The sequence below is a fragment of the Phycodurus eques genome, chromosome 22 (genome assembly GCF_024500275.1).
Source record: "Phycodurus eques isolate BA_2022a chromosome 22, UOR_Pequ_1.1, whole genome shotgun sequence".
Lineage (NCBI taxonomy): Eukaryota > Metazoa > Chordata > Actinopteri > Syngnathiformes > Syngnathidae > Phycodurus > Phycodurus eques.
Window position 1 is genome coordinate 5,045,892 of NC_084546.1, and position 19,507 is coordinate 5,065,398.

At 42.7% G+C, this 19,507-nt stretch overlaps 2 protein-coding genes across 8 annotated transcripts in view; one reads left to right on the plus strand and one right to left on the minus strand.

Annotated features, from left to right (window-relative positions):
- The window catches only part of ccdc146 (coiled-coil domain containing 146), a 54,415-nt gene that overhangs the window by 11,016 nt on the left and 23,892 nt on the right, over positions 1–19,507 (minus strand). For 4 of the 7 annotated variants that reach the window (XM_061667942.1, XM_061667943.1, XM_061667939.1 and 1 more), the window contains 16 exons: positions 7,447–7,529; positions 6,841–7,056; positions 6,115–6,172; positions 5,516–5,607; positions 5,291–5,384; positions 5,083–5,156; positions 4,408–4,635; positions 4,083–4,172; positions 3,751–3,847; positions 2,979–3,071; positions 2,590–2,757; positions 1,519–1,607; positions 1,074–1,238; positions 924–999; positions 702–850; positions 392–620 (listed from right to left, as the gene is read on the minus strand). In XM_061667942.1, the coding sequence (XP_061523926.1) occupies positions 392–620; positions 702–850; positions 924–999; positions 1,074–1,238; positions 1,519–1,607; positions 2,590–2,757; positions 2,979–3,071; positions 3,751–3,847; positions 4,083–4,172; positions 4,408–4,635; positions 5,083–5,156; positions 5,291–5,384; positions 5,516–5,607; positions 6,115–6,172; positions 6,841–7,056; positions 7,447–7,529 (2,001 nt within the window). Of the gene's footprint in view, positions 1–391; positions 621–701; positions 851–923; positions 1,000–1,073; positions 1,239–1,518; positions 1,608–2,589; positions 2,758–2,978; positions 3,072–3,750; positions 3,848–4,082; positions 4,173–4,407; positions 4,636–5,082; positions 5,157–5,290; positions 5,402–5,515; positions 5,608–6,114; positions 6,173–6,362; positions 6,810–6,840; positions 7,057–7,446; positions 7,530–19,507 lie in introns of those variants that run through there. The other 3 variants (XM_061667941.1, XM_061667944.1, XM_061667945.1) reach the window with 3 other exon arrangements.
- Positions 10,450–17,796, plus strand: fgl2a (fibrinogen-like 2a). The gene is made up of 5 exons (XM_061668124.1): positions 10,450–11,206; positions 11,641–11,845; positions 14,915–15,134; positions 15,342–15,512; positions 15,587–17,796. The coding sequence occupies exons 1-5, from the start codon at positions 10,616–10,618 to the stop codon at positions 15,900–15,902; spliced, it is 1,503 nt and encodes a 500-aa protein (XP_061524108.1). The 5' UTR covers positions 10,450–10,615; the 3' UTR covers positions 15,903–17,796.

Sequence of the window (19,507 nt, forward strand, 5' to 3'; positions counted from 1 at the left end):
AAAGTTGAGTTCCAATTGATTCTCACATTGTTTGCAGCTGCGTAAACGCCGTGTTCCAGGGCAACACTTAAAAACGCCTCCGAACTGACGAACATACACATTAAGTTGAGGCACGCATTCCTGCACCCATAATAACTCATGCCCTGCCTGGAATCCGGAGATGATGACACTGCCGTGACAGGTTGAGTCTGACTCAATATACACTACGTTCATCACATAGATCCTGATAGACTAAATGTAATACGCTGGTGTGTTAAGGCAAGGGTGACTCATCACATGGTAACACATTTACCGGCAGGAAAGAACACGCACTCCAATCTAATGTAATGTATCAGCGATATCATTATATGTGCACACTTCCGATGTTCTTGCAACAATTAGGTAAGCCTACTTCCAGCTGCAGCATGATGAGCTCCTCCTCCATCTTCTTCTGGACCAGCACTTCCTTCTTCTTGAAGCCGATCTGCCTCTTCTCCTCGCTGATGACCACCTTCAAGTCTCTCATTTCCTTCTCAAGGTTCTCCAGCGCCACATTGCCCTCGGCGATGGCCGCCTCCTGTGTGTTGACCTTCTCCTGGTAGTCGAACAACACCTCCTCGTGCTCCAGCAGCTGAATGCCGCTACGGGTGAACACGCAAACAAGATATGAAGCACGCTGTTTGAATCATGAATGTGTTGGTTGGTTCAAATGCTGATCGCACAGAAAATTGCGCCGCTGTACGGCCCCTTCCTGGTTCTTGATCATGTCGATAAGCGCTTGCTCCTGGAGGCTGATCATTTGCCTCAGCGTCTGTAACTCCACTTCATTATCCTCGCGCTCCTGGCGGACCAAACGGCTTTGCCAAGCAACCTATCGGAAAAACAACAAAACAACTGATTATCCAACTCTGAAAAACACCAATAAAGAAAAAGAAACAGGAGACCTTGTTGATGTTGTTGCGTAGTTTATCCCTTATTTTGCAGCTATTAGAGAGCTTCTTGTGAACTTTGGCCAGCAATCTAAAAATACAGCATGATTTTCTGAAATTCAATTGAATTTATCAAAACGCCATACACAGTTAAGATTTCTTAACCTGTCCTTCTTGGTGACAATGCTCTTTTGGATCTCCAGCTCATTTTCCAGCACCTTCGCCTGCTCCATCAACTCCGTGATGGTCTGTGAGGCGATCTGCTTCAGCTTGACATACTTATTTTTCTCCTCTGTGATAACGCTGCAAAGTTCGCCATACTGTAGCACTCTGAGCAATAAGGAAACAATTAATTAGTGACTCCGTTGGGCTTGAAATCAGTGTGTTTAGTCAACAGATGCCTTTTTAAGCGAGAGCTTCCTGTTCTCGCCGGCGGTGTCACATGAGCATCACAAATGCCCAAAGATTCGTCTTTTTTTATTGTTGAGGTGAACTAGTCACATTAGTTTGCTGTATATAGATCATGTTCTTACCCTCGCAAACATTAACTGAATTGCCATAATTTAGGGGAAGTCTGCAAAGAGAAATGAAAAGAAAAAAAGTGTGACACCTGCGCTGCAGCATGGCACTCAGCTTGCTGTGGTGCATCTTGATGAGCTCTTTCTCTCGAAGTTCCTGTTGGATGTGCTGGTTCATTTGCTGCAGACGGATTCAATGACACACGCGGAGCATTTTACAGTGTCACTAGCAGCAGCAGAAAGACACGCTTCGGGCTACAGTTATCAAATATGTTTTACAATTGATTATTCTACGGATTAGCCCCATCAATTAATTGGGAAGAATATTCTGCATTCATAAATAACAAAATGTGCATGTGAGGTGAGTGACACTGGTGAGTGACATGGGCATCAGTGAATGAGAGTTTAGAGTTGGCTGTTGTGACCTCAAGTTAGCGGTTGCCTGTTAAATGACTAACCACTAGCCAGTCTGCATACTGTTGCATACTGTTGAGTACCTGTCTGCATACTGTTGAGTACCTGTGGCCATAGCAGCTTGCGTATGAATTTTTTTATTATGTTCTTATTTTGTTACCATTTGTTCAATCAAGCGTTTGAAAGTCCACCGGCAGGTCTATTCTTGACCACTTGGGAAGGCATTACAATGCGTTCTTACTAGCGGTGGTAAGCTATCAAATTAGCCAACATCAATACCTTGAGCTGGCATTCGTACACATGCTGTATGGTAACTTTTACGTTAGTGAGTTCTGCTTAGCAGTAGACACGTTGCAGTTTCTCTTCTTTTTTAAGTGTGTAATTATCCTAAACTTTGGACATTTTCTGTATTTTCCGCACTCTTTCCTGCTGGCTCGCCACCGTAGCGCCAAACTTTTGCCTACACTGAGAGGTGTGTGAGACTGCAGTAACATTAGTCCATATGGAAAATTATCGCTGCTAAGTTTCGAGGAAGAGATTTTGCTTTGACTTTTTTTATAATCGAATTATTCAAGTTATTCGACGAATCGTTTCAGCCCTAGACATGAGAAGGAAACTAGAAGCAGGACAGGGGTTTGCAAAATTTGAAAACATTTCTGTCGATGGAATCTTTGTGTCAGATTCGAACACATGGACGGTATTACAGGTGATTACGTCTGTGTGTCTGTATGCATGTGTGTGTGTTGCACCTCGGCTCTGAGCATCTCACGGTGCTTCTGGCCCCTCTCCTCTGCTTTGATGTATGTCAGACATCTGAGGTGATGCAGTTCTTCTCTCAGGCCGTCCGATTCCCTTAGCAGCTCCTGAATGATCCCAGACTGCTGCTGCTTCTGACTCGCCTTTTCAGCTCTTGATAACTAGCAAGGGAGGAGGGAGAATACTTAGCATTGTTCTCAGCTGTAACAACTTCATGCTTTTGGAATGTGTTGCTATTTGTTAAGTATGCAGACGTGTAAGAAAAATGACAGTACTATTGAAAACAATGCTACCTTTGTCCGCGAGTAGGACTGATGAGGCAGCCCACATTGCAGTTGCTAACAACATCGCGCTTGCCCACACACTGCGCCCACATCCTCACCTGTTTTTCAATGCTCACTTTGAGTGCATCCACTTCCTTCTGAAGCGCCATCCTCTGCGCGATACCGGCCCCTCTTTTCGGAAGCGCATCCAACTGGAAATAGAAGTCGGAAAGTCACTGTCAAATGTTTGTGCAGATTATTTGCGTTAGAAGTTCAGTAGACATATTCCACTTAAGTACTTGCAAATTGAAGCCATTTGTGAAATTGATGGTTTATGAATTGCAAAAACCTTACAGTTCAAATGAAGCTATAACACAAAAATTATGACATTGCTGTCGAGTTGTGTTGATGTACCTTGTAGATATGCAAGCCAGCAAAACACATCCGACCTAACTTAAATGTCACAAAGCCCCACATAAAAAGATCTGGCCATAAAAAAAAAACCATTAATTTGCAGAAACATTTTGTTTGCGACATTTCCAAATATGTGAAATCCCTGATGTGTCATAGATATTTCCTTTCATGTACAAGTGAGATGTGCTGACACAATTCCCTTGATTCCTCTCTTTCACTTCACAAACTGTACTCAACAGTGAAATTACAGGAAGCTAAAAGACACAAAAAAAACATGGTCCTGATGTAATGGATGATATGAATGTTCCTGATAACAGGAACAGTGACAATTCAAGTAAAAAAAAGACAAAAAAAAAAAAAAAAAAAAAAAAATCAAAACACCTGCAGTCTTGACTTTGTACTCATAATAGCGATAGCAGAATTATAGCAATATGCTGCAAACACTTTAGCAAGTTAAATCATCACGCAATAGATTACCTGTGCTTGCAAATCAGTGCAGGTAGATTGAGTGTGCTTGAGCTGCTCAGTGGCTATGGTCAGGGCACGCTCCATCCTCTTGAAGACCTGAATTTGCCTGAGGAGACGCACAGATGTCATTGAAATATTCATCACCATCATCATGCCTCGCACAATGGTCAGAGCAAATCAATTGTCAGTGAATATGAGCTTGTAAATCGGGTGTAAAACCTCTAACTGCCATGGCCTCCAAGGTGCAAGCACGGAGTCGATTATCTTTCAACTACAGAAATTCCTCCATACAGACAGTGTATATTGTTGAAATACAGCACATACAGGCATTTATTGTTTACCTTTTTTTCTCTTTGAGCTGCACAGACCGGCTCTCGCAAAGCAGCTTTCGCTCACACATGATATTCTGCAACTTCATTTCCAGGATCCCTCTGGTATTATAAAAAACAGTGACAAGTATGCAAACATATAAAATAAAAAACATCGGAATACTTCACTTCAAGCCTAAAAATCAAATGCGGTACTGTTTTTCATGAGGCCAGTGTGTGTGTCGGATGGAGAGTGGCACATAAGAAAGTAACAATTCATGTATTGGATGTTATTAGATTGTGCAGGTATATGTTAATTCTGCCCTAAATCCTACACCTGAAAGGAAGTTAAGTGTACCTGTGCCCCATAAGCTCAGCTTCTTCTTCCCTGAGGACCTCGTGCTCTTTCTGGAGCTGACTGCACCTCCTTTGGCTGGCCTCCACTTGGGCCTGAAGACCCTCCAGTTCCTTGGCCAGCTCCTCCTTTTGTGCCCTGAGGAGGTCATTGTGTTCATCCACCTCCTTCGCTTTCTGCGTCATCTCCGAAAACTGGGCGTCCATCGCTTCCAATGTTTTTACCGCGGCTCTAAATGCCAATTTGTGGGAATGAGGAAGGTTAGCACTTCACACTTGCTACTCAAAGCAATAAGAGTATTTATTAAATGGTGACACCTTGAATGCCAAAGTGGCAACAAACGGCTTTTAGCTCCTGATTTAAAGTCGGGATGAACAATAAGATTTATGAGGCAAAGTTGTACCATTATGTTTATTTAATACACAATTTGAAAGGCCATTTAATCGAATGCAGTTTCGTGTATATGAAGGTCTCCATGCAGCAGAAGTGAATGATTAGAGTGTGATTTGAGTGCACTAACAGAAGGAGAGTGTATCAGGTGGCATATTGAGCCATTACTGTTTTCTTGTGCTGTTTCAAGTGAAGGCGTCTAAGCAGCTCATTTCGAGTTTATATCCCGGGCATTTGGTACATTTCCTGCACTTATTGGACACAGATTGTTAAACGTGTCTCACTCACTCCCTCTTGGAGCGTTTCTCTCCAATCTCCTTTAAAATCTGCTCAGGTGCGGCGAGGAGCTGAGCTTTCTCGGCCTTGCAGCACACAAACACACAAGAGAGAGAGAAAGTACAGTAGATTTGTTATTTTATTGATGGTGCGATGGAGCCAATGCCCGGTCTCTCTCTCTCTCTCTCTCTCTCTCTCTCTCAAACAAGTATACACACACCTCCTTGAGTTGTAGAATTTTCTCTGCGTCTTCCAGCTCTTTCTCCCCCTTGAGTTTTTGCATTTGATATGTTTCCATGTCTTCCTTCAGACCTCTGTGCAAGACAAACAACTGAAAAGTACACAATGATGTTTCATACACAATTAATGTTTTACTGCAGCGCCCCTTTTGAACATTTTCTGAAGAAACAACACAAGGAAAACAGGCACAGGAGAGTACAAATACCTGACTTCCATCTGTCTCTGGCCCACTTCTTTTTTCAGTTTTTCACATTTGTCCTGAAGGGTCACTGTGGTGCTCTCCAGTTCCTGTGGGATCTAACAGCAGATTAATTATCAGCTCTAAAAGATGCGGTCACTGATGCTAATTTAAGTCGGCCTGGCCTGTTTTTGTTTTATTTGGAGTGGAGCTATTCATGTCCCAAATAAATGCTTGTGTCACTACAGCACAACATGCATACGCTATATGAGACTAAGCTGCCAATTATTGCTGAGATGATGTTATGAATTAAAGGCTGCGCTAACAGTTATGGACTTGGATCCCAAAAATAACTAATGTACTCGTACACATTTTGGTGCACAACTGGATAAAGGTGCTTAAAGTGTATAATTTGGTACGGATTCAAATAACGATTTTTGTAATCGAATTATTCACATTAATGGATTAATTTTTTCAGCCCTGCTCGTCACATATTCCAAAAAGTACATTGTGGACTACTAATGGTGACGTCTGGATGAAGTCTAAAGTAAACCTCAAATTCATCTTCTCTCAAGTGAAATCCCTGTCTCAGTGACTCCACATGACAGGCGCTGAGATAAACTTACATCAAGTTTTGGCGGCATGTTGTTCTCCTTCAGCAGACACCGCTTCTCTTCCTGGAGCCTGCTCCAAGGGTATAATAAGGTGAGAGGAAAACAAGAGAAATCTAAAAGTCTGTAACAAGGGGAGCACAAAGTAGATATTACTTGAGTTTTGGTTGTTATTTCCAAAGGGGTCACGGGACTGAATGTTCAGGAAGCACCGGTGCATGTTATCACGTTGCCTAGTAATGTTCCAGTGATCTCCCGCTGACCTCCGGGGGAGCACTGGAGTGTTCTTTTCCATTTCTCTGGGTGCATCTGACCATTTGGACGCACCGATAGTAGCACTGAGAGATTTGGAGGAAGGAAAAAGGCAGGCCTGTGGCAAAATTGAGGAAAATGGCTAGCGAGAGATGGGCGAAAGAGAGAGAGAGGGAAACAGAAATAACTGCTGCACTGACGTCAAGGCACTAACCTGGACGGAACACTCAGGATAAGTAAACACTTCACAGGGAGGAAATATTAAATTCCACTGGCAACTGGTGTTTGGTTGAACAGATGCAGTTGATGTGATAAAGCTTATTTATTTCGAAGTTACAGGAAAATCACTTTGCTGTTATACTTTTCTCCCCAACGGTCAAGAAATGCCGTAGCATCAAAAAGTTGCTTTTCGCTGTCAAAGATTTTGACACTTGGGCTCCGCTCAGCTTGACTGCTGGTTGTGAATGCGTTTGTATGCGTGCGTCTCACCACTTGAGCTGGTGCTGTGTCATGTAGTCTCTGTCCTCGGCTGCTCTCAGTTCGTTGAACGCCCGCAGGAGCTGCTGCCTTAGCTTGCCCGCCTCACTCGTGGGCTCCTCGGAGAAGCTCAGCTCTCCGCTTTTCTCCGAGTCGGCTTGCAGCCTCCTCAGCTCAGCACGGAGCCTCTTGGCCTCTTCCAAAAGCTGGTCCTCCGAATCCTGGGCACTGATGGAGGAAGGAGTGATGTACATTTGATGTATTTTACTAAGTACTGCTTTTAATATTTTATACTCATCATGCAACAAAAGAAATATATTTGGGTTCTTCAGGTATACTCAGTGATTTTCTTTCTTCTCCAAAAAAAAAAAAAAAAAAAAAAAAAAAAAAGCTAGTTTAACTTCTCCCAATTTTTCAAACTGAAATAGAGCTTTATTTCTGAGTTCAACTACATTACTAAGGCTGAAATTGGATGCTTTAGTCACATTAGTTTTGGCACACAGCTCCGCTGTCTCCACCCTTCTTCTCGACTTGTGCTTTGCAGTCTTTGGCTCCCGCATATCAACCAAAAATGTAAGGAGGTCGACTTTTGTTTCCACTAAAAACAAGGTAGCATACCTCTTCACTTCATCACTGAGTTGAATATAGATTGCTTTCAACTTGTCCACTTTGGTTTTACTGATTTTTCCCAGTGACAGCATCTGAAAGGCAGCAAAACGACACAGCGCCCATAAAATGGATGCATAAAAACACAAACAAATGTGTTGTAATTCAGTGTTAATAGGGGTCTGAAATGGCCTGACGTGATAAAGCACAAATGCTTTAAAACAGTTGAACAAACCTTTATTGACACAAATCAGAGCCTCACAGTGCATTGACCTCAGCGTTATAAAAAGGAACAATGGCTAATCTCGAAGGGGGACGTTTATAAAAAAAAACAACAACAAAAAAACATAGCAGCAATTCTCAAGATTAAAAAGCTAGCAGAATGAAAGATATATAGCTGTAGGAAGAACATGTTGATGATTTCCCCTTTTGGGCTGCTCTTTTGGCCTGATTATCAGTGTCTTCACTGAAAGAATTGTTGTGGGTAAATTTCCCCCCGTGGCGAGACACTTTAGTGTGTCACACTGATGGAAAAGGCGGACAGGTGCTCCGCTCTTATCAAAGGAGCCAGGCTGGTCGGGATGAGGGGATAATGGGGGGATAACCTTGACTGTGTAATCTAAACACAGCAAACACACACACACAGATATAACATGACTTTTAAACATGAGGCATAGGTAATTATGTTGTTTACTATTCATTCCATTTTACAATATCTGGCTCATGTATAGCCTGCTTGCATGCCCCAAACACGTTCCTTTGAGGGCTCAAAAGAGAGCAATACGGGCTCATGAGATAAACGGGGCTGTCGTTAATACGATTTATTCTGATATTTTGCGGCGTTAGCAGTCAGAGAATGTCAGGTCAGGACAAGCAAACCGATATTGCGTATTATGGCTTCCCTAAAAATGTGTCACAATCTTCCATCTTGAAATATTACGTGGGTGATCCAAGCCTGCATCTTCATTGTTAGTCATGAAATTGATCACAGGCTCAGGAATAAAACGTTATTATCGTGAAGCTCATCCCACAGGAATGAAAACAACAAGGATTGATTTGGAAGCTACAGATGATTCACCAAATAAGATTGTGCTATGATTTTTACCGTCACAGATGACACAGCAGCGAAACAGCAGACATCTTGGCTGCACGCTGAACATTTGATTTGAAACAGCTCAGAGCATTTTGAGGCAAGCCTCGCCCCTTCTGGTGATGAGACTTATCTGCAGCCGTTAAAGAGAATTGAAAGATTTTATGGGGTGAGTGCGTAAGGCGTAACATGTGGCCGGCCATCTTTGAAGTGAGACAATCGCTAAATTATATTTATGCGTGCAGACAGCAGGTGGCCTGGACCGACACAAGCACGTACGAATAAGTGAACGGCGCATGCAGAGTAGCAGTTTCTAATATTTTAAATACCTGATTTAGCTTTGTGAAAGGGGGTAAATATTAGAAAAACACTCAGTATGATGCAGTACAGATGTATATAACTGTAAACTGCGACCACAATAATAAACAATGCTAGTGTGACAGCTGCAATCAAAACGGAACATGACTGTCTTTGTAAGGGCAGAATTTTCCGTATTGATTTCATTAGATTGTCCAGGTAAACCTAATGGACAGTCTGGTCAGTATATGTGGAAACACAGCGACATCAATGAAAAAAAAACACAGATCATCACTGTGGAGAGAATCATCCTCTTTCCCATCATGTTCTGATATTGACTTTTTGATTTGGAATTGTGCCCGCAGGCAGACTAAATCACGACGAGAAGGTGAGGGCCCTTCAGTTGATTCCACTTCTGTCCATGTGTAATGAATGTTATGAATCACAAAATCTTATTTTAGTGCGCCAAAAAACAATAACTACGGCCCAGGAATTGATGCTGGGGGCAAGTTAATGAACCTGCAGCCATAAGAACAAGGATAGTATCTAGACAAAAATAAACTTTGTTTTAATGTATGTGTAAAAAAACATCACACAATGACGAGAAAACGTCTGCCAAAGCACAACAGAATGTTTACAAACGGGATTGTAAATTAGCAGGGACATAAATAAAGTGGTTGTTTCATTCTGTAGCTTTGGACAAACTACAAGAAAGCTTAATTAACTTCTGACGCAATGTAAGAATGTTTTTTTTCTCTGCTGGAAGTTACTCCAAGCACACAGAGAATCCTTAAGCAGCACAAATGAAAAGAGAGCACCCACAAAAGTCTTAATGACATCCACGAGCGAGTCCGGGGGAGCCACTTAGGTTTGCGTTTTAATTTCCATATGGCAACTGCAACTGCAGGCAACCACTGGTCCGGACTGACATTAGTCTCTGCTACTGTATAAAACACCAGCGAAGATTAGTGCAAATTTGTTTTCATGTGTTCCCTCACTCCCTTATGATGGTGGGAAAACATAAAAAATTAATATAGGACATATTAGCAATAACACTCATTTGTAAATCTCTAATGACTAGTGCGCCTAAATTAATTTGCAGAATCTCAAGCCAGCCAATCTGAGAGGTTTGGAAAAGATTGTTAGTACTGAAAACTCTCTTATGTTGCTGGATTTGTAGGAAAAATTGTGCCCTTGGAAGTGGAGACTGACTGGTGGGAAGAAAGATTGCTGCTTTCACTTGTGTTCAGTTCACAAAAAGGGTAAAGTCAGGGGCGGGGGGAAGCATCCACCTAAAGTCAGTCGAGTGGAGAGTTCCTGTACACTGAGTCATTTCGATCCTCAGGGAGACGGGCTAACTTCCGAGTGAGGCAGGTTGTCACCAAGCAATGGCCGCGGCCAAAGGACATACATTTACCTCACAAACACCCACCTCTAAAAAACAAAGACAAAAAACAAACAAAAACAAAAAACAATAAGATCTTGCGGCATCGCTCAGCTTTTCACAAGGCCACCGAAATGGCTGTGGCCATTACGTAATAGTGCCGCCCCTCCCATCCCCTCAAAGTCGGCACCCTCCCTTTCTCTCTCCTCCCTCCCTCGCTCGCTCGTCCTCATATTTATGACACAGCATCGCAGGCAGCGCCAGTTCCCCTGCACTCTCTCATCCCTGCAGGTTGCGCTTACCCACACATATACATACGCAGACCTGACTCCACCGATCCTCACTGAATCGCACCCACTTTTTATTCTATTCAGAGCACTTTTTAGTTATTTCTTTGGAACTCAACAAAAATGAAGACTCTTCTGGTTTGTGCCGCTCTCGTGCTCACAGCCACCTTGGCGCCAAACACCTGTTATGCAGCGGACTTCCCCGGTAGTTCACACCAGAAGTGGGATGCAAGAGGACCCTACACTTTGGGAGCAGACTCTGGTACCTCAGGCTCCTGCGCCATCAAACTGAGACCTTCCGGCCATTGCGGGGGCTCGGGGTCAGGGGCCGGAGCAGAGGAGGGCGAGGAGTGCCCCTACCAGGTAACCCTGCCTCCTCTCACCATTCAGCTGCCCAAGCAGTTCAGGCTACTGGAAAAGACAATGAAAGAGCTGCAGAGCCTGAAGGAGGTGGTAAACAAGCTGAAGAGCGGCTGCCATGAGTGCAGCAACATGCGTGGGAGTGGAGTCTATGGGCACCAGCAGGCAGACCAGGGACAGACAGGAGATGTGGCAGGACTGGACCTGACAAGACAGGATGTGCAAAGTGGGTCCAGCCAAGAAGAAATGGACAACGTGATGGTGTCTGGCGCTACTGTGGAAGGCACTGGATTGGGACACGGACATCATTTTGGGAAAATCACACCTGGTCCGAGCAGTATGCAGGAGATGCAGGTAAGAGGCAGATTTTGGTTGGAACAAGCAATCTTTGTTTAAAAAGGGAGAATTATGAATGTTATCATTTCTCGTGACATGGTTCAATTATTGTTGGGGGTATCCTATCATCAAATCTAATTACAAATGTGCTTCCCTTAAAAAAAAAATTCTACATAAATATATATAAATAGTCCGATGGAATGAAGTTCCCACAGGGCACCACAGCACGGGGGAAAATTCCTTGTTCTGTAAACAGTGTTGGGAATATACATTAGCCGCCATCCAAAAGAGCCTGGTAAGCTTGTTGACTCGCACATCCACTTTGGCAGCCATCCAACCATCACGCAGCCTCCCTCTAGTCTCAAACTTCCATCTGGCTGGCCAAGCACATAGGCTGAGTGACTTGGTTAAGCCACCGGGTTTTAAATCACAAAATCAATGTTCTTTTCCAGGTGAAGCTGAACAGGATGTCAGTGAGCCTGCGCAATGCCAGGAACCAAATCTCCACACTGCAGGGTCGCATGGAGGGCCTCAACCTGCTCAACATGGACAACGTGCAGTCCATGGTGGACAGACGTGTGGAGAACATCACTGGCGTGGTCAACAAGCTGAGCTCCACCTGCACCACACAATGTGCAGTACAGAATACGCCACAGTGTAAGTATTCCTCCACTATAGTCTCACCTGCAGTGTGATAGTACCAATCCTCAAAGCATTCACCTTCAAAATTGGTTCAATAGTTCAATGGTTCTCCTGGGGGTGAATTCCTGGCAATTTACCTTCTTCAGTCATGCCTAAATCGCTCATTTTAATCTCTAATTCCAACATGTTTAGTGAGCGAGCTTCTGTGGACATCAGTGAATAGTTTCAGGTTGTGGTCATTATTGCACTTGAGGGAAGAAATATGTACAATTGACCTCTTATATAAGACTGTGGCGTTGAAGTGCCTGACATTCCATCACTTCTCTTATGCACTCCAAAAATGGGGAGAGGGAGAAACAAGGGCAGATAGTTGGCCAATAAACATAAAAGAAAAAGATAAGAAAAAGCAAACGTGCTATGAAAAATAGCAGAAAGCACTTTCAGTTTAAAGGCGGACTTTGTTGCATGGGGGAAAAAGAATGTGACGCTATATTAGGGTTTTTTTGGGGAGGGGGGGGGGGGGGGATATGTGAGCTTATTTCTAAGTAGATTAGTCGGGCGAGTGGTGTGAAGGGAATCCCAGCATTCAACTTGCCTTTTTCTCCTTCAAAACTCCACTTCAATGCTGTTCTCAAATGTTTATCCCGAATGCATGTGTCCTTCATCATTCATTCAATTTCTTGTCTGGAAGATGCTCCTTTTTCTTCCTGGCTTAACTTTCTTTTCCTTACTTGCCATCTAATCCCTCTTTCCTGTCTGACTCACCCCTTTTGGAGGTCATGCTCTTGAATGCTCAGTCCTGCATGAAACAACTAATTCTCATTATCTCTTGCCAACAACACAAGGAGCAATGTAGGCGGCTTTCCTGACATTAGTCACGGGTGGTTGATGGGGGTCAGTAACGCTCGTCTTTGCACATCAGTCGGCAATGTTCAGCTCAAGAAGCGGCTAATGGTTCTGACACAAGTCGTGCCTGGAGTGTCTGAAGTGAATCCAAATGAAAACAAAAAGAAACAGCTGTTGCCTTAGAGATTGGCGATAATCTGATGATGGAATCTTTCGGCTCTTCAAAGGTTTTTCATGTCACACCATTCCATCCTCGTATGAGCACTTGTTTTTCCTCACACGATTAATTCCAGATGTTAAATTAACACCGACATTACTCCCGGAGATAAGAATTGTTGAGAAGACTTTCATGTTTTCACATTTTTCATAAAGGCAAAGTGCTTAAAGGAGAACTCTGCAGGGCTCCCGTTACTTCAGTCAGCTACCAGCTGCCACACTGCAGTGAGAAATGTTTGAATGTGCTATTTAAAATGTGAAGAAGCAGTAAAGCACAGAGGAGAATTGCACCAACAAATTTTAAATGGATCACGTGCGCAAGGACTTAGCAAGCAAGCACATTGCCGCAGCTTTGAAAAGTCATCTCAGAGCATCAGTCATGCAGTGCGTAGCAAAAGCAAAGTTGTCATTTTAACATACACGGCTCACAGTGCATCTATCCCAACTTATTTAGCCAGTGTACATCCCTGCCGTCAGCACTAATCTTCCCTTTCACTCCTGCAGGGATGAATATGGGCCTTGAGGTGAACTGACAGGAATTAATGTTCATGTTCAGCAACATTAACTCACTCAAACAATGAGAACTGGCCGGACTTTTCTCCACAGTACAGATCTCCTTGTGAATGGAACGCACAACCTCATCCAGCAAGGCATTTGTGTTTCACTTCTGTAAAAAAGTAGTCTTTCATTTGAAAGGCAGAACTACTAGACTATCTGCTCGGAAAAACATTTGTATTCCTGACAGGGAGGTGATCTTACGCGAGGACTGGCTGTCATGTTGCATTTTGTTGCTAGTCACTTATCTTGCCACAGTCAAACAGGACACGCCGATAATCATGCTCTAACTGTCAGTCACGTGACGCGCCAAGTGAGCCGGAAACCCATTTAGGAATCCAAACGGTACACCAGGAATCGTGTAAAACAAAAAGGCTGGCAAGAGGGTCATTCACTGAACAGCAACCTTAATAGGACAGCCAGTCATGATGGCTCTTATTACATTTCTTAAGGCTAGTCAGAACGAGTCACATGGCATGAGTGAGTCAATCTTAAAAATCCAGTATTAGATTCACAAACATCCTCTTAGCTTTCCATATGCAGCCACAGTGCACCCAAGAAGCCTGCAACGATTTACAGGCACATTGCTCAACATATATTCCTCACTGAGGCATTAAAAGAGTCTGCTTAGAGTAATGGTACCAGGAACTACCATGAGTGTGAATATTTTTCACTGATTCGCAGACCTGTACCAGATGCCTCCTGAAATTTCTCAACGTCTGTGCTCCACCTCCTTAATCTACAGATCCTACAAGCCAGCACAACAAAATTGTATCAAAAAGAGTCCACATGGAGTCTGCTCCAGTGTCAGCATGAAATAGGTTCCATGGGAAGAGCCACTTTAATCCAGTTTTACACTTTCCCACATTTTTGACAAGTCTGTTCCCCATTCCCAAGAGTCTGAGGAGTCTTGTAGTCCTGCATGCAGCGCAACCACAGGGGAACAAGTGAAAAAAAATGGGCAGGTTCAAAAGAAAAAAAAAAAAAGATTTGGTGGGATGGAGCTCAGAAAGTTCTTAACCGTAGTCTTACAGTCGTCTTTGTCCTTTTGTCCATTACATTCTTTCATGTTGGGAGTTCTGAATTCCAGACAAGGCGGTCATGTTGAGATGCTACGCGATAAGGACAGTGCTGAACGTTCGTATGCAAAACTGCAGACTTCCCCGGTTATGTGGGCTTCACAAGGGGACACCTTTTATTAAGTCATGGGGAAAAGTTGGCAAACCGTTTTGCGTTCCAATACAGTTCCCCAGGATTTAATTCAGCACTGAAAACTTTCATTATGATTAAAAATTGAATTACTTTCTTCAGCCTCGGAGGCCATTTCTATTACGGTACTCTTGGCAGGACTGGGGGAAAAAGAAAAAAAAAAACATTGAGAGCAAAGCAAAAAGAAGATTGAATATCATCCAGTCACATTCCCATCACAAATAACCTCGCTTCAATTCACTTTCTGTCGCCCCGCAGTCATTTTAGCCCCTCGGGACTGCTCAGACTACAATGTGCTGGAGACGAGGAAGAATGGAGTGTATCGCATAACCCCCGACCCCCGCAACGGGACGTTCGAGGTCTATTGTGACATGGAGTCCTTTGGTGGCGGCTGGACGGTTATACAGCAGCGACTTGATGGGTCTGTCAGCTTCAACCGCACCTGGGCTGAATACAAGAAAGGTTTCGGCAACCTCAGGTAAAAGATTCAGGAAGAATTATGTGCTATCTTGTCCTTCGTTTACTGTCACCCTACTCTACCCTTACAACCTGTCCCCCGTGGTCGTAAAGTAAATTCAGTATGACTAACAGTGCCCTCTTGTGAACAACTATATCGGTCCCTACATAATTTATCTCTATCTCTTTTGGCCTTTATCTATTGCTCCCATTTCCCTGCCGGCCGTAGAGGTGAGTTCTGGTCGGGCAATGACCACATCCATCTGCTGACAAAGGCCAAAGACATGACGCTGCGTATTGAGCTGGAGGACTTTGAGGGTGTGCGGGAGTATGCCAAGTATGACCAGTTCTATGTGGCCAATGACTACCTAAGATACAGGCTGTCCATCAGCGGATACAGGTGGAGTATCTGTTTCTGTCGCAACACGCAAACAATAAAGGTGCGAGCTTATAACGATCATTGTGTCGTTACAGCGGGACGGCCGGGAACGCAATCAGCTTCAACAAGCACTTCAACCACGACCAAAAGTTCTTCTCCACCCCGGACCGCGACAATGACATGTACCCCTCGGGTAACTGCGGAGCCTACTACAGCTCCGGCTGGTGGTTTGATGCCTGCATGTCGGCCAACCTCAACGGCAAGTACTACCACAAAAGGTACAAGGGGGTCAGGAACGGGATCTTCTGGGGAACGTGGCATAACATGTCGACAGAGTACTACCCGACCAACTACAGGCAGGCGTTCAAGACGGTCAAGATGATGATACGGCCCAAGAATTACACTCCGTAAGAGGACTGGCGAATGAATATGGAAAAATGGACAGTCAGAAGTAGTACCGGAAACAGACTGTAGACTCACATGCACATACTTACACATATCACCAAATGTTACACATTCGCAAGCCTGTTGGGCACTTTGGAAGCAGTCCAAATTAGGGATGTACCGATATAGCGATATGTCCGGACTCATACTCGTACTCGCAAAAAATTTTCGATACTACGACACCGATACCACTTAACCACTGTAGTCCGGCCTGGACCGAGTTCCTCGAGCACTTGCTCATCTCCGACCAAGCGAGCAGTGTTCTTGTCCCGAAGCGCGGAGGCGTCTGGTTGATCCTGCCAGTAGCATATCTAAGATTAAGCCATTCAAGTCAAAGGACAAAAGGACCTGTACAGTCAAACTGTGAATGGCTCATTAAATCAATAGGTCAACCTACTACATAACACTTGTAATAAAAAGAACCAGCCCCTTACATTTTTTTAAACAGAGTCAAGACAAAAGAGAAGTGATCCTGTTATCAGGTATCACTTCAGTTTTCCTGCCAGTTTTATTTTAGAACCTAAATGCCTTGTGTTACAGGCTACATTTAAGTGAAATGTGTGCCAAGATTTAGAAAAGCACACACGTGTGTGTTAAAACATCACGAATGGCAGGTTGTTACTCTGCAAAGTGTTATTTGAGTGGAAATTTATGCCATTTTCAAGAAAAGTTTGTGTTTGATTAAAATAAAATACTTTTTGATCACAATTGCATTATCGAATATCAGTACTCAAATGTAAGTACAGTACTTGACCTGTATTGTGTGTGTGGGGGGGGGAGTGTTATCGGTGCATCCCTGGTCTAAACAAAACAAAAATCAACTGTGCTGTCAGTTCTCCACTGTGGCATATATAACCTTCTAAATTTTGAATTAAAATGACAATAAAGGACAATGCACTGTGAACAAGAACGGACAAATAGAAATATCACATGAGCTGTGTCAAAGCTAGCCTCCTGCAGGGGCCATCATATTAAAAGATATGTTACTATGGATGATTTTTTTTTTCCACTGAGGTTCTCTGTCAAAAATCCACTTCCTGTCCTGCTGCATCTTTCTATTAAACCATCTACGACTCAGCTCATTGCACAGAAATAGTTAAACTTATGAGCTATCATTTTGCCCACTCTAAATGCTTTCATAATTAATAACAGCCATTCAAGTGAGGCATACAAAAGCTGCAGAGTCCATTTTTTGAGTGGGTCGAACTGGTGACTGGCAGCAGTACACAAGTAATAGCATATTGTTGTGTTTTTTTAATTAAAGTCAGATATTCTGCACATGTTCCATAATTCTATGATGCATATTTGCGTTTCATTCATGACTCCTTGCATTGTACTAGACAGCATATGAACAGCAGGATTCAGAAGGAAGAAACATAACCACACTGCTTTTCAAACCATAGCCACTGGAGTAAGAAACGACTGCAGAAAAAAAGATTGCAATAAAAAAATAAAAAAATAAAATAAAAAGTCTCACCACTTGTATAATACTGCCACCTAATTCCAGATCACTGTATTGCATCACTTTATTCCTTCTAACACACTGTGAATGAGCAGAATGCAGGAAAGATTATTTTTTTTCTATATTGAGGATGTGTACAGTATTTATTTTTATTTTGTGAAATTTGATAGACTTTATATGTCCGGGAGTTATACAAAAACAAGATATAATAATAATGATGATGATGATGTTAATATTTGAGCAATGAAGAAGACATTGTGGCCATTCGTAGTATAATGAGGAGTGTGTGGAGCTTTGAGTATGTGTACAATATCTTTTCTATCATTCATAGTCATTGTCATCCCAAAGGATATGCACTTTTTATATTTAAAAATACCAATAAAGTTCCATTTAAATGGCCTCAAATGTGTGTTGTCACTTTTTTAGAAGCCATATCTTTACTGATGGCACTGAAGCACGTTTGAATAAAAGGGTTATTTGTGACATGGAAAACAAAGTGGAGATCCATATCATCCTCAAGCATGCGACAGAACGTGACTTTTGTGGGCATTTTCTATAAAAGATTCAAGAAGAAAATCCACCCAAGGTGAGCAGATCCAAACCGCGAACCTCAGAACTGTGAGGCAGACGTGCCAACCACTCCCGAACCGTGCCATCCAATTCAATTCATGCTTGTTAAAACAGTATTTTAAGCCCGTGATCTTCATTTTAAGATTATTGACTTAAAACTATGGTACAAAATCATGACCATATAGCTGCATTATATCACATCAGCTTTCATTAACACCATAAATGCTGTTTTATCCGGACTGATTAAGGAATGAAACACAAGCTAATGACTAAGATGTTGTCTTTTTTTCTTTTTTTGCATCATGCACACAATAGTATACGAGTCTTGCCTCATCCAGACGCTGAAAAGTCGACCAAGCAGTGACCTCTGAAAATGAAGCACCAGGTCTTATGGCCACAAGAGGGGCGTCCTTCTCCTTCTCAATCTCAGTCTCCATCTCTGAGAACTCACATAAATAGGCATTACATGAGTGTAATGTGCAAAAAAAAAAAAAAAACAGTACCAATGTTGAAATGCTGACATATCTAAACACTGAAAGTCTCTCTCTTGCAGTATTATGTCACCACAATTGAGAATAAAACGTTAAACTAATATGTCAACACAAAAGTACTGAATGTGGTGATCTCAAATGCAACATCGTTGATAGTTTCCTATGTTTTGTTAGCTTAAGTCGGCGAAGGCTAAACTAGCAGCGTCGTTGTCAGTGTCCTAAACGACGTGTTAAGTTGACCTACCTTGTGAACAGCTGTACGTGAGCACACGAAACAAAGTAACGGCAACAACAACAAAAAACACTGTTGACATACAATTGGAAATGTTCGTAAAACCGAACACAAATCACAGTTTTCACTCCAACCGTGTTTTGCGTGCGAGACCTTGGTTGTCATAGCAACGACGCCGTCCGTCCTTAACAACGCCTGCTGCAAAGAAGCCATTTAAAATGAAATTAAAAAACGAGTTTCCAAACGATTGCTTGATCTATTATCCCCCTCCGTTAAATATATACAGAACAAACATTAAATAAATGCATTTGCTGCCTGACACCAAAATGTCCAGCAGGGGCCAGAATATAGTCTTTTACTGCAATTTAGTATAGCTTGCGTTCAACTCACTGGGCGTTTTAAAGTGACTCTTTTGTGTCATTTATGAGTCCAAAAAACATATTTTTCTCTTCGGTATTTGTCTATTTTTCCATGTATTAGATATGGCCAACACGGTCTGCCTCACAGTTCTGAGGTTCTGGGTTTGAATCTCGGCACAGACCTTCCTGTGTGGAATTTCTAAGGAAATTGGAAATTTTAGACAAATGTGTTTATCATTGTGTTAATTTTACCGCTCTTTATTAATTTCCAAGACCCTTGGGTTGGTTGTCTTTTGCAGAGATTGCAAATTAATCTTGAACCAACAATACTTACAGTGCAATTCAGACTCTGGGTTTCATCCTGAGCGTTTCCATTAATTGTCAATTCCCATGTTTGGTTACATGAACTCGTCTTGTGATTGTAAACATATGTGGGAATGATCAAAGCTTCCCCATCA

What these genes read in the sequence shown, in the direction of transcription:
- fgl2a (XM_061668124.1), top strand. Translation starts at nt 10,616, where the DNA reads ATGAAGACTCTTCTGGTTTGTGCCGCTCTCGTGCTCACAGCCACCTTG. An exon ending in GCAGTATGCAGGAGATGCAG is followed by an intron (nt 11,207 to 11,640) that starts GTAAGAGGCAGA and finishes GTTCTTTTCCAG; the next exon opens with GTGAAGCTGAACAGGATGTC. An exon ending in AGTACAGAATACGCCACAGT is followed by an intron (nt 11,846 to 14,914) that starts GTAAGTATTCCT and finishes GTCGCCCCGCAG; the next exon opens with TCATTTTAGCCCCTCGGGAC.